Raw genomic sequence first — 14,270 nt, 5'->3', positions numbered from 1 at the left:
GAAAGTCAGCGCATGAGTATCCAGTGACTAGGCGGTGATTATGAATCTTTCGTGGAAAGGAAGGACAAATGCGATTGCAAATCCTGCTGATATATAAGGATTAAGAGGCTGTCTCTCTTATTTCCACCCGGTCAATTTTGCGTCAAAAATTCTGAAATTTCACATAAACCCATGATTTCTCCGGCTATTGACAGGTTGCTGTTCTGTGGACACAATCGACGCGGAACCGAGAGAAGCAAGCTCAGGATATTTGAAATTGATTTATTAATTATATGATATCAAATTCCAGGTAAAAGCATTTATTCTTTTCATCCAAAATTTTTCTGCCCAAATATTACATTGGGATACAAAACAAAACCATATGGCACAACGTACGGCACAAGCTATCGGCGGTCTTCTCTTTTGTGCGGACCTTTGTGAGAACAGTATAACATCGAACTGGATCTAAATTTAAGCGATTATTTCTTCACTTCAGAAGCCTAACACCTTCATTTCTCCCTCAGCTTCCAGACATGGAGAGTTAATATTCTGATTTTGGAAAAAATTCAGCTCTGCAGCGATGTTAAATGGGTGATTCACCGCGAAATGTAGCCAATTCCGACATTTGTTTTGATACCACGAATCACGATGGATGCCGCCTACTTTTCGAAGGCAATACTTAGCTATTTGTTGAAGTTATCATGGATTTCACCAATTTGGTTATTAAAAAAATTCTGAAGTGAGCCATGAAGCCGGGCTGCAAAGCGGGTAAGCTGTATTTATGACGAAATCTGCTTCAATGGTTCGATTTTGGTGTAGGCGAAAAAATCGCGAATGCTCGTAAGTGTGCTGATTCAAACGGTCATAACTTTTGAAAAATCGAAAACGTACTGGGGTTTTTGCATATTTTTGCCTATAAAGGTCTAAACTTAACGGCTGTGTAGGATAGAATCGTCAACCAGGTCCCAAATCCCAAAACTTAGCGTCTAAATTAAGGTTATTTACGGCCATCGGCCGATGGCGATTTCTAGTGGTCAGAATATGCTAAAATTCGCCTTTTCAAATATGTTGAGAGGGCAAATTCTTACTTTCTTGGCAAACTAGAAAGGTTTTTAAGCAATCTGATATAAATTCTGTGGCTTAACTATGCTAATCAAATATTTTACAACGTTACAAAATATGCCTATTTTTCAATTTTCGAGACGTTGCGACGGTCCCTACGGACTGGGAAATAATTATGGCCCGTAATGCAGTCAGAAAATTATTTCGAATCAAACCAAATCTAATTTAGTTCTTTCCTAGGTAAAGTCTTTCTGTTAACAGAGTTTCAGGCAAAATTATTTTTGACGCAAAATTGACCGGGTGGAAATAAGAGAGACAGCCTCTTAACAATTGGGCAAGACTAACCAGCGTCCTATAAAGAAAACACCGTATTATTTTGCAAGGAAACATACAAAATTCTGGGAAAATATGTCGCTACCTATGTCGCCTTACTGCGCATTATGTGGCCTATCGCCAGATCTTCCTATTGATCAGGCGAGCCGGACGGGAAAATATTTGATGAACGCTCGATCCGGGCGTCATGACTAACAACCAAAAATTTATACTCCCTACCCAAACAAGCTCTATACCTCGTGACCCATAAGTTTTTAAAATGTTGAAATTATTTCTAAAGCTAAGAGGACGCAATTATATATATATAAGGCAGAAGCGTGCTAGAAAACCATATAAAAGGTAATGGAATTCAAATTATTTTAGCACAAAAGTCAGTATGACACGCGACTCATTTCTACTAAAATCCGCTGTTAGAATTTACACAATTTAATTTAAAAATTCAACAGAGCCATGTGAATGGGGCTTTTCATGGAATGGCTCACGTCAACTCATTCAGCCCTCAACAAGTTTGCTTTAAATATGGGTTGCCATGGGATTGCGTGAGCAGGGCAGTACGGACCTTTCAACAATACCTCTTGCCATACTTCTCTTATAATCTCCCTTATGCAGCCCAAGAAGTTAATTCGCCTTCACCTCCTTCATTCCTTCCTGGGCGTAAAGCCTTACTTGAGCTTTTATTGTTCGATACATTTTTAAGAGATCTAATTTAAGTGTTTTCCCTTTGTTTTTAAAACTAGAATGTCCTATTAAAGGCGGGTGGTACGTGCATAATACTTGCCCTGAAGGGACATCCATCAAAATACAAAACTGACTGGAAGCATAATTAATGACGTTATGGTACAGATGTTTGATAATATGCCTTTTATAAACTTGAGATGAATGGAAGGAGCAGTAAGACTCATATTTCAGGTATTATTATTTATTTTTAGATTATGATCTGAAACAGCTCTATACAGACTCGTTTTAACTTTCTACTGGTGAATCCACTGATGATTAAAAGGCTTCAACCTAAACTGAACTGAGGGAGCAATAAAACTCATATTTCAGGTATTCCTTTTTTTGATCTTCAAAAATGACGATAAAGTAGAAAGATAATGTCAAACTTCCATGGCGTAAATTACAAAATAAACAGTAAAGGGCCCATGAACGATCTTTCATGGTCTCGACCTTTACACCAAGTAATAATGAATTATTTCTTTCATTAGGGGGTTATGAAGAAAGTTAAAGTTTTCTAGTCGTTATATAACCCGCTGCACTAAACTTCACTGAAGACTGAAAAACGGAAATAGAAATCTTACCAAAAACACGTGCCTTTTCCCTCGCAGCGTTCTCATAAATCACAGTTTTACTTATTGATGTCTTATTAATAGCATGTGCGTATTGCTTGTTTTCTTTGCGCATGAATATTAACAATTTTCACTGTTTCAGATCTAGTCAATTGTGGCGAGCACAGTCAAACAGAAACACAAAACACAGAATAAACACCGCATGTAACCAAATAAAACCTCGTAGAAAGATGAATATTTTATGTTAGATAGCATTATTATACACCCGCGGTTTCCCATACTATAAAGACGATTGTAATTTGCTGATTGCATGACTCTGCATAAATTAAAATGTATCCCGCTCGATTGGATCCCGAACGACATTCGAAAGCGATTAATGTCCCGGATTGGCATGACATGTGAGCAGAATGACACGGGTGTGATCGCTTTCTTCCATGCACTTCTTGGCGATTCCAAAGACTTTGACTATTCTTGAAAACAGAACAAAGTGACCTGAGGTTTAAAAAGAGCGCTTCCTACTTTATTGAGAGACGACATTGACTAGTGGGCATCAGGACACCGAAAATACGATTTTTAAAGGTAAATTTGTAGTGTTTACAAGATGTTATGTGGACTCAAAGCAAACCACGATGGCAAAGCAAATTGTTTAACGCGCAGAACTATAGCTCGGTTCGTGCGTTTTAAAACTCTGGAAATTTGCGTTTTCTGAGAAGAGAAAGTTTCCAATTGGGATTCAACGCCGCACCGATCACAAATTTTGTGCGGAAGTCGAGTTATAGTGCCGTAAGAGAAAATTAGTACATTCTACCATTTGCGAAATTATAGCCATAGATATAAGTTCATTTTTGTAATAGACTTCTTCCTCGGTGTTGCTGTCCTGACTGCCTAGATAGCTATAGCTATAGCTAGAGATATAGGTTCATTTTTGTAATCGACTTCTTCCTCGGTGTTCCAAATAAGGTTCCAAATATTGTAGTGTTGCAAACGCTTTCGTTTGCCTGTTTATCATTTCCGTGCTTTGGATGTATAACAAAACGCTTATGTTTGCTTGCAAGGTAAACAGTTAGATTTGGTTCCCTCGATTTTCATAGTTTCGCGTAATTTCGTCTCGAAAAACAGTGAGACTCTTTGGAGAACAAAGCTACTCTTACCCTCGCGAGCAGACATTGAATGTATGATACAATGTGCACAATCGATTTTAAATTCTTGACGATGGCGCGTGATCAGTGTCAAATTACCATGAAACCTTTCGTTATGTCTTAGTTTTGAAACCTATCTTTGGTCAACAACTGAAAAAACAGAAAATAGGGCTCTTTATAATTATTTACATCTCGTTAAGTGACAATGCATGCTTTTGTATTCGCCTCCTTCTTGAAACAACGCAGACAAGGTTCATGTTGATTATCTCAACATCCAATCTCATGTCATAAATTTTTTTCGATGAAGCTTTTTATGCGATTCTTCACCAAACGCCTTAGGTTTAGCTTCTCATGCGATCGATATTTGTAACAAATTATAATCCGTCAAGTTCTTCTCCGATTAAGTTTTCTGTGCAAAAACATGTGAGTTAGATGCACCAATATTCCTAGGAGGTCAAATCACGTGTGTTGGGAAGACGGTGTTATAGAAACCCTCCCATGATGCGTCGAAAGGAGACAATAGAGAGGTTCTCAATGCCATAAAACAGCCAAACAATTTAGCCGTCAGGCGTAAAAATGGACAGATTTGAACCGATAGTCGTATAAAAAAAGTTATACGACCTAAGGGGTACGTTATTAAGAGGTCAAATCACGTGTGTTAGGAAGACGGTGTTATAGAAACCCTCCCACGATGCGTCGAAAGGAGCCGCAGGCGTAAAAATGGACAGATTTGAACCAATAGTCCTATAAAAATAGTTATAAGCCTAAACTGTCATATATCGTCCCACATTTGTCACACCACTTGAGACTTCTTTGGGCTGCAATGTAATAGTCACTCCATAACCATAAATTTATTTTTCGTTTCAAAATGGATCCAAATGTGCTGCGTGAATATGCTAAACGTCCTCTGGAGATGAGCAACAAATCAAAGCTCTACAACAACATCAGCACTTACCTCCTCTTGGTTTTTCAAAAAAGTGTCATGGGGAATACCTGAAATAATTTCTTAATTAAATGATCAAGATTAAAGTTCATCATCTGACTGCAATAGAAAAGACAGCATTATGGCTTCTGATATTCGAAAAAGTTCAATTCGAGAGCAGAACTGCTGGAACTGCTGGAGAAGATAGATTTTTGTCAATGTTGAGCGTTTGTGAATTTTGAAGTTGCTTTAGTTGCAAAAGAGAGGTTTCTAGAAAAGAAATTGCCCCACAGAGTGGAAAATTTGCCAGTTCATTGAAAAGGAAGGCCTAGTTAAATGCCCCACTTTGCCCGAGGTGTTTATTTTGGAGAGCAGGGGTGGGGCTATGGTGAGAGCAGTATTATTTGTTTGATTGTTGATCGCCTGTGTTCCTCCACACGTTGATGAAATGTCGGTTCATGAAGCCGACACAGGGCAAGCACGCGCGCTATGTTATAACAGTCACTATTCTAAAGTTATTCAAAGAATAGACTTGTTTTGAAAAACCTTCTTAATTAAAGGATGTAAGTTTCGGAAAAAAATAAGTAATATTTACCTTGATAACCTGTCATACGCGACCGCTGTCCTATAAAAAAATACCTGACACTTACCTTGTACATCGTGCTAGTCAAACAACGGAATTTTCTTGTATCTTACACGCTTGACTCGTTCGCAACCATCGACATCTGTTCTCGCGCTCGTGCGTGGGATATTTAATCAGATTTTCTTGGTTTTGATCGTCACTGAATGTTTGGACGGGTACTAATCGACCAGCAGGTCGGATGCGGGCCGACAAAAATGAAAAGTTGTCTGAAAAAAATGAAAAGTTGTCTGAATAGCTTAGTTCTCTTAGCTTGAGGGTCTCGATAGGGTGATGGCAGTTACGGCTGACGGTTAAAATTCTGGCCATTTTACGGCTAAAGTTGATATCATTCCATTATTGTCAACATAATTTTTTTTTCAACGGCTAACTTTTTTTATACGACTATCGGTTCAAATCTGTCAATTTTTTCGCGTAACGGCTAAATTTTTTGGCTGTTTTATGGCATTGAGAACCTCTCTCTTGTCTCCTTTCGAAAGACCAAATCAGCGGAACGGTACAACCTGTTATTAACAGAACCGGCCAACGGGTTACTAGCACGCACTTTCTAAGTTGAATCGAGTTGTTCTCAATTCAAATGAAAGCATTTAGCAAGAAACAGGTTCATGAAGATTAAGTTTGAATAAACCTGCCTCAATTAGGGCAGAATCTCTGATGTAGGTTAAAAAACCAATTCCACAAGCAGTTTACGTTTAATTGAAAGACAGGTGAGTCGTAAATTGTTTCGTGAATATGCACTACTATTTACCTCCGCTTCGATAAAAATTCAACAGACTACAAGAAATGGCAATGACATATTTCAAAGCAGATTTGATCAGTATTCAAGTTTGTGCCGTCTCAAAAGAAAAAAAAGTTTGTTTTGACGGCATTGAGTAGTAATTAATTCAACCGTTTCCAACCTTTTTTTAGTACAATTTACCACAACGGAAATATCCATTGTTTTTCGTTCAGCGTCGGTCAAAATTTGCCTGAAAAGGGCAGTGACATATTTCAAGGTTGAACAGGCATATTGAAAACGCAAACCCCACCAAGCAATGGAATGGAAAAGGATCTACTCCTTGCCTTTTGTTGTCGCAATAGAAACAAAACTTTGGGAATTTCAAAATAAACTTGACATTCACATTCACCCTGATGCAATATTTGTAAAACGGAATTCGAATCCCTCGAAGAGTTACTTTTCTTTTGTAAGTCAACAAAGGTCGCTAGCAAGCATTTTTCTTTTGGAAAAACAAACAAAATGTTTCTGTAAAAATCCATACTTAGTTAGCTATCTAGTAAAGCAATAATCCTCGAAGATGAGGTCTAATTCAATCAGTTGCAGAAAAAAAGCCAAAAAAAATTACTTCGACGGAATTCGAACCCATGCCTCCTAGATTCTCGATGGGCGCTACTGCCAACTGAGCGACGATATCGCGTGATGAGAGCAAGTTTAGAAATTTTATCGACTATCTTATTTGATGGGTTTAACGAAGGTGAAGACAATGTTATCTTAAGTTATTTGATGCTCATGGCAAAATTCTTTATTTTGAAATACAAATTGAATGACTAAGATCCATCATTAAACATATTCTCTGTGAAAGTAAAATCAATCTACGACACAAAATGACGAATAGCATCAAAACAAAAAAAAAAGATCACTAAGGAACCAGCTATTTTAATCGCCTAGGTGGTTTGGAAGATTTTTTTTTTTGGGGGGGGGGGAGGGGGGGAGGGGGGGAGGAATCACGTGGTTTCAAGGGGAGCGGTAGGTGGTGGACCAGTCGTCGCCAACAGAGTATAACAGGGGGTATGAAGAAAATTGGCTGCCCATTAACTGCAAACGAGAGGAATCATGCGACCAATAAAGAGACCTATGTCAGAACGAAATTAAAAACAAATTTTCAACTTTGTGCGCGGTTAGTTTTTTTCCTTTTTTTTTGGCTATGACGTTGTTTCTCGAACCCAAGGTATCCGTAGTGATTCTTTTAGTTTATTATTACTATTATTATCATTATTATTATTATTATTATTATTATCCTTAATTTTTTATCATCATTGTATTCAATATATTACCTGTAGTATTGTGATCATCTTGGTGTAGCTATGTGTTACTGTATGGCACCATTTATTCTGCTATGCTTTTGTAAATTGTAAAATATCTATTTTTGTTATGTTCTATTAACCCTTTAAGTCCGATGACCAAGACATATTTTTTTCCTTACAATACAAATACAATCTCAAGCAGACAAGCGATTCGAATAAATGGAAAAATCAATTAAAGTATTATTGATTGATCCAGTACCAAATTCTCTGAGGTAACATCATAAGATTTGTATAGTAGATAGTAAGGAGAATTACTAAAGATATCTTGATAGTGAAAGAGTGAAGTGTCTGTCCAACAGTTACTGAACGCTACCATTGAAATGATATTTCTATATCTGTACGGGAGAAGCCCACTAAAAAACTATTTAAAAGAGAAATTTTCATGTATTAGTTTTCTCAGTATTAATTGATGTCTTCCTTTGACCATGTACTATTTGTGTATCTGTTGTTTGTAATGGAGATAGGACTGAGTGGAGTCCAATTCGGTCTGTTATCATACGAGTGATAACAAGATTGGACGACCGCGCGCAGCGGGAACACGATTTGTTTATCACTAGTATGATTACAGACCGAATTGGACGACACGAAGTCTTATTACCGATTAATCAGAAAAATTACAACTTCCAAAAAGGTAGAATAGCTAAGTTATGAGAGAAAGGGAAAATTTACATCACAGCACTGACATTGACGGTAATCAAAATGAATGTGATTGAAGAAATGTAAAATGGTTTCTGTGTTTACATAGCCTGATGTAAACACGCGGGAGGTTGGGAGAACACGAGATAAGCGTGGGAAACCACGACGCGAAGCAGAGTGGTTTCCAGCTTATCGAGTGTTCTCCCAACCTCCTGCGTGTTTACATCAGGCTATGTAAACACGGAAACCATTTTACATTTCTTTTATAAAATAACTAATGAAAGAGAAACGAAAACCGTGTTTACATACGCTCATGTAAAATGGTTTTATGGCCAATCAGAGCGCGCGTACCATTTGAATTATTTTATAATGGTTGATTTAAACTACAACTGAATGTGATTGGCTTATTGAACTTTCCGATAACAACTTGGTAAGTGAATAAGTGGAAAATAGGGGTTTTTTAGACCAATCACAATCGAGGAAATTGTAATCGTTATGATTAAAAGTGTGATTCCTTTTTCACCCTCATATTTATATCGCCGTTGTTTATTGTATAAAAAAAATGTAACTTAATGTGAAGGGGATCTAATTGGCTCTTGATTATGCCCTTCTCCATTTTTTTCTCTCGTTTACAATTATTCAAAGGTTGTAATTGTTCAAATGGAGGAAGTAACAAAAAGAAGGGGAAAAGGGTAAATTGACAATGAAAATCCCTAAATACGAAGAAAGAGAAGCTTAGGGAACTAATGGTAAACTGTTTGTACCTTAATCATATTTTAAAGGCCACTTTCTTTCAGAAATTCTGAGACAGTGACACTGAACAGCGTCCTCCACCAAACTTCACTATTGTTATGGGCATTTCTCGAAGATATAAACTCTTCCAACTTGTTGTCCTGCTAATAGGAGTGCTCCTGCTGTTTATAAACCTGAATCCTTCGGTAGAACCTGTTATGCCCGATCCACCGGATCTCCTTCCTTTCCGTATCAATGTCCGAGAGATTCAAGGTAAAATAGTCTGGCCAATTTCTAAAGTCACGGTCGGGCTTCCTATTAGTCAAATCCAAGACCTAGGGGAAAAGAAGCTTAGAGTTCTCCTTGTGATAATTGTGTCGACAGCGCCTTTGCGCTGGGAACGAAGGAACGCCATACGACAGACTTGGTGGAAGTACTGCAGTGTGAAAGAGGTTAGTTCTGTTTCTCATGGTTCGGTTCAGATAAATTATGCCGGCATAACTTTTGATTTATTGTTATAGTCAGGGTTCCGAGCCTAATGCTGGCATGATGACTAAAATTCTTAAAAAATTCGCTTGATGTTACAGTTAAACAAGAGAAAAATATCTATAGACTGAGTTCTGTAAGCAGTGAGGCTGTTTTTCTTGCTTTCTCTTTTGGAATTTGATTTGGAAAAAATGTTGTGTTCTGAACCTCACCCCTGTTGGTGGTAGGAATGGGGGTACGAAGGGGAAGAAATTGAGGGGCTCTTAAAAGCTATCATCTTGAATTATCAATGAGCATAATGAAAAATTTTGAGTATTGTTTTCGCGTGAAACAGTATTCAAGGATGACGCCCAAAGGTACAATGCCGAAATTTCCGAGCATAATTAATCTGACCTGATGGTTACGTTACTTGACGTTTCTTAGCTTCGAAAAAAATTGTCCATAATTTTTCGGGTTACGTTATGTTTCAGCAATCTTTGCTTATTATAAAGCACTATAGCCTTCTAATGAGTTAGTATCTTAGACTCGCTCTCGAGCGCACTGGTTCAAGATATGCGCCTGGTCAGTTGTCAGCCCAAAAAATTAACATACCCACAATGCCTTTCTTTAACTTATGTGCAGCATTGAACTCTGCGACGAAGATCAAAATTTTATTTCATTTTCGTAGTTTTGTTGCCAATTTTTTGTTCTTTTAACCATTTCTTTAGTTTTCCCACATTTCCACACCTTTGAATTTTCGTGATGGAGTTCAATCTTCAAAATACATCCTTCCTTTACCAAGTATTAGAAAGTTAATTGCAGATAAGGCCTGGACCTACAGCCTCCTTCTATGTCCAATCATTTTCTCCTGGCCATACAATACTAAAGATTATAACTGCCTGCGCAGGTAGCTTGCCACTTTTTTACAGACGGACAAGTCGTCAACAAGAAGATCCAGAAAAATCTCTTAAACGAAACATCCCGTTACGGAGACATTGAGTTCCAACCGCTTCTGGGAGGGATAGAGTTTGGAATTCGCTTCTTGTATCACGCCAAATGGGCCGCGGCTAATTACGACTTTCAATATTTTCTTCGCACGGACGATGACTACTTTGTGTGTCTTAAGAAGCTTTTGAATGAGTTACCTTGGCGCCCTAAGCATAATCTCTGTTGGGGAAATTTTCACTGTGAAGTAAACATGACATGGATTGACGAGTCATGGATGATGTTTTCGCGAGACATCATTGACAAATTCTTGAATCAAGATGCACGTACCATGTTGTGTCATCCGCACGCTGACCAGCAGATCGGCATGTGGCTCAACAATATATCAGGTCGGTTACTTTTCCATGACGTTCGTCTGAATCACGTGAGGGAGTTTGACTGGCGGGCGAGAAACGTGTGTGTAAGGTACTTGGGAGTTCATCAAGCTTTTGCGTCGCGCATGCTACAACTGGCCAAGACGAGCGAGGACGGCGCTAAAACTGTGCCCCCCATCTCTAACTTTTCCTCGTATTGTGAATACGACACGTTTGACTATAGGAAGCTAAACGGCCAATATTTTTATGAACCAAAGCCTTGTGTTGAGAACGCAATATGGGTGAAAAATCACCGATTATGGCTTGGAGAAGAGGGAAGAGTCAATTAATAGTTTAGTAGTCACGGACAGAACACTGTGACCCTAGGAAAACACAGCGTTTGCGCATGTCTGCGTCTGCGCACGTTGAAATGACTTAGTGCTGTGAATTTCAAGGTTTCAGAACCAAGTTGTCTTATACAAGTTGCAAAGAAAGTACAAACCAGTAAGTTATAGTGTTTTAACCCTTTAACTCCCAAAATATCATCAGTAATTCTCTTAACTGTCTGGCATACAATTCTTACGATGTCAATTTGGAGAATTTGGTATTGGATCAACTAATAATTCCATAATTGATATTTTACTTCATTCTCATCACTTCTATGCTTGATATTGTATTGATATTTGAAGGAGAAATTCTCTCTTGGTCACTCATGGGAAGTAAAGGGTTAAAAGTATATGATCTGTTTTGGTAAAGGTCAAAACAGAAAGGTAAATTAACAGTGTACCCGTACTAGAAAAAGGCTTGTGTTTAAAAATTCTTGATTTTTCTTTTTCAGCTACTTTTGTTTCCTTTTACAATTTATATGAACATTTTAATTTCCTACGCTCATTTTTTTAAGACAGCGATTGTTTGTTATGTTTTTGTTTGACATTTTGCGTGTTGTTCAACTGCATGGGATACCATGGTGACAGACTTCATGTGATCCATTGGAGATGAATTTTTTATGTCTGACTTAATTAATTGTGAAGTTTAAGCCACAAAGTTTCACCAGGTAATGTGCTCTTGGTTTCACTTAACATGTTATGCCGTTAAAATTTTAATAGGAATGCGATTTGAAATGTAAAGTGTAAGCATCTGACAAGGGACTGAGACTGGTCATCATTCATCGGGGGGGGGGGGGGGCAGAGGATTTTGGTTGTGTCATAATAAAATTTTCGTGCAATTTTTTACCTTGTAGACTCCGAATATCTTGTCCTTTTTGGCGGCTAATAACCATTTAATCCAATGAAGGGAGAACCCAGCCTCCCCTTCCCCCCCCCCGCTCCCTGCCCCCAGCGCGCGCCATTTCCCCCTCTCAGCCCCTAACAGGATGCATATTCAAGAACATGAAAAATATAAAAGATTTCACCCTTTAACTCTTAAGATCTGATTGTTCACTTTTGTCTCTATCTGCAACACATTTCTTTGTAAATTAGTGACGAGAATTTGGAGTTAGATTAATATGACAATAACAATATAACAACCATTCTCCCTGATAACTTCGAGTATTCTCATTACCTGTTTACTGGATAATGTATTGATATTGTTGGGAGACTCAACATGTCAACCACTACTGGGAGTCACAGGGTTAAAGGCATCATTACAAAAAGAATCTAATAGGATTCTGAATTTTTTAAAGCCACTGCATTTTATCAGTGGTTACAAGAGATCTTAAGGAGATTTCCCCTTTTGATCTCCTGGATGGTTATATCAAAAGTTTCTTTGACGAACGAAATAAGTAAGCGGTAGTTGCAGAGAAAGACAAACATCAGTGAGATGACAGCGATATTACAAAGGAGAGAGATTAGTTTTGATGGTGGAGATAGATAATTTTTTTTCCTTCGACTTTTTTCTCTGTGAATACAGTTAAGAGAACCTCAGAGGATAAGCGGGTTTGATGGCATGTTACAAGTTTCATTTCTTGACAAGGTGACGTGACATCGTTGGGACCCCTCCTTTGCTTATTGGGCCAAAAAATTGACCCCTTCAAGAGCAATTCATATGCTTATAAAACGTTTAAAACGGTTCCTAGAATTATTTTTTATTTAAGATTACGATTGAGTGTTTTTTAGGAGGATAATCCCCACCTTCTCTAAGTCACTTCCATGGTGCGCATTCAAAAAAACAAAAATAACGGTGTACACAAATTGCTTTGACTATTATCTGAAAAAAGGAGGAACTTCTTCAATCGGTGGGTAGTTAAAACAAATCTTTCCTGGATTATATTACAGACGTCTTCTAAAGACATGGTCTGTAGCTTTCACCGCCCCTTGAGATCAGCTAACGGAAACGGAAGTGCGTATCTTAAAAGTAATGCGGTTCCTCTCAAATGAAAAGGTCGCCCAACATGATGTCCGCTTAGTTTAGCCAGCAGTACAAAATCTCACGTCCACCTGGATATTTTCATTTTGATTGCTGTTCGAAATGAACCTCAGTGGTAATTTTCAAGTTCAAATCCTCACTTTTGGAGGGCTTCTATTCGTTTTATCTATTTTGACCGCGAGTACCGGAGGAAATGTGCTCATACTACCAGGTAAGGGAGTCATTTCTATGTAAACAGCGTAATTTTTTGTTCTGAAGACAGACTGCAAAAGCCGGGAGTGCTTCTAGATTCTCGTGATGGGGTACGCTGCATGCCGCGAGTCTAGAAACCCGTTAGCTACCTCGAACGAAATAGGTTCTTTTCGCAAAAATAATGTAATTCGCTTGTGTAAAGAAAATGAAAATGGCATCTGCGAAACAATATATCCCATTAAAGACTGCAATGCTGAGGAATTTTCTTCTTATAATTAAGAGCCAAGAGGTTAAAATCTAAGCTCATATACAAACCAAGAGTGTGCAAAAACCATACTTTTCATGCTGCGCTTATTCATAAAGCTTATGTATGAGGAGTTACCACCGGGAATACGGAAAATGTTACTCCTATTTCTTTTACCCCAAGAGAATTCCAATTGCTTATTGTAGTCTATAATTGGATGACAGAGAAATTGACCCAAAAGATCACGATATATCGAAGCCAACAAAAATCACTAAACTGCAACGTGGAACCGCAAACTGTTATTTCTGTAAAAATAGTCAAAAAATCAGGAGATTTCCAGTACAGTCGACGGATCCTTGTTCATGTTGAGACTTGGAACGAAATTATTCCAAATAAGCGCTGGAATTTATGAACCCTCAAAGGAAGGCCGCAAATAATCTCCAACAAAGCTGCAAAGTTTTGCTTTCACCAGACCCCGACAATTGATTTAATTTGGGCTTTCACTTCGCCTTGAAGAATACTTGAAGAATTGGGCGTTTCTTTCCAAAATTTAACAGTTAAAATTTAATGTTAACAGCAGCCTAACCTCGGCTTCGTTTCGTTATCCACCTTCATGCTTTTTGATACTTGAATGACCGCATGCAAGGAAAAGGAAGTTACAATCAATCTTTTACAATTGTTTCAAAAACAGGATACAAGACATTCTTTGACCTTTTGTTTATATTGTTTACCCTAGTACCCACCCCCCCTCAGGATGGCGGACCTGTGACTCAAGGTGAGAACCTTATCACTTGACGCAAGCTTAGTCGGGTATCCGGTTTAATTAGCTATTAAATTTAGCGGAACACAGGTCACCCATGCTCAGTACACGAGCACATCTGTACTATATAACTTTA

The 14,270-nt window shown here is 38.1% G+C and overlaps 2 protein-coding genes across 4 annotated transcripts in view; both read left to right on the top strand.

Moving 5' to 3' along the window:
- Positions 1 to 2,319: 2,319 nt before the first annotated feature.
- LOC131799179 (beta-1,3-galactosyltransferase 6-like) lies at positions 2,320 to 11,740 on the top strand. 3 transcript variants are annotated; one of them, XM_066163313.1, is made up of 3 exons: positions 2,320 to 2,421; positions 8,877 to 9,263; positions 10,184 to 11,740. In XM_066163313.1, the coding sequence occupies exons 2-3, from the start codon at positions 8,931 to 8,933 to the stop codon at positions 10,922 to 10,924; spliced, it is 1,074 nt and encodes a 357-aa protein (XP_066019410.1). In that variant the 5' UTR covers positions 2,320 to 2,421; positions 8,877 to 8,930; the 3' UTR covers positions 10,925 to 11,740. The 3 variants fall into 3 exon arrangements, with proteins under 3 accessions (XP_066019410.1, XP_058972863.2, XP_066019409.1); XM_059116880.2 differs by lacking the exon at positions 2,320 to 2,421 and adding an exon at positions 3,069 to 3,239; XM_066163312.1 differs by lacking the exon at positions 2,320 to 2,421 and adding an exon at positions 5,276 to 6,068.
- A 1,233-nt stretch (positions 11,741 to 12,973) lies between these two features.
- The window catches only part of LOC131799659 (uncharacterized), a gene marked incomplete in the record, with an annotated part of 189,028 nt that continues 187,731 nt past the window's right edge, over positions 12,974 to 14,270 (top strand). The window contains 2 exon segments of the mRNA XM_066163274.1: positions 12,974 to 13,149; positions 14,111 to 14,149. Of these exon segments, the coding sequence (XP_066019371.1) occupies positions 13,041 to 13,149; positions 14,111 to 14,149 (148 nt within the window).

This window comes from Pocillopora verrucosa, chromosome 3 (assembly GCF_036669915.1).
Source record: "Pocillopora verrucosa isolate sample1 chromosome 3, ASM3666991v2, whole genome shotgun sequence".
NCBI classification, from domain to species: Eukaryota; Metazoa; Cnidaria; class Anthozoa; order Scleractinia; family Pocilloporidae; genus Pocillopora; species Pocillopora verrucosa.
The sequence above is the reverse complement of the archived record's forward strand: the minus strand, read 5'-3'. Positions and strand labels throughout refer to the sequence as shown.

Coding starts and splice junctions, on each gene's coding strand:
- LOC131799179 (XM_066163313.1), top strand. CDS start 8,931: ATGGGCATTTCTCGAAGATATAAACTCTTCCAACTTGTTGTCCTGCTA. Junction 9,264..10,183: donor AGTACTGCAGTGTGAAAGAG/GTTAGTTCTGTT, acceptor CTGCCTGCGCAG/GTAGCTTGCCACTTTTTTAC.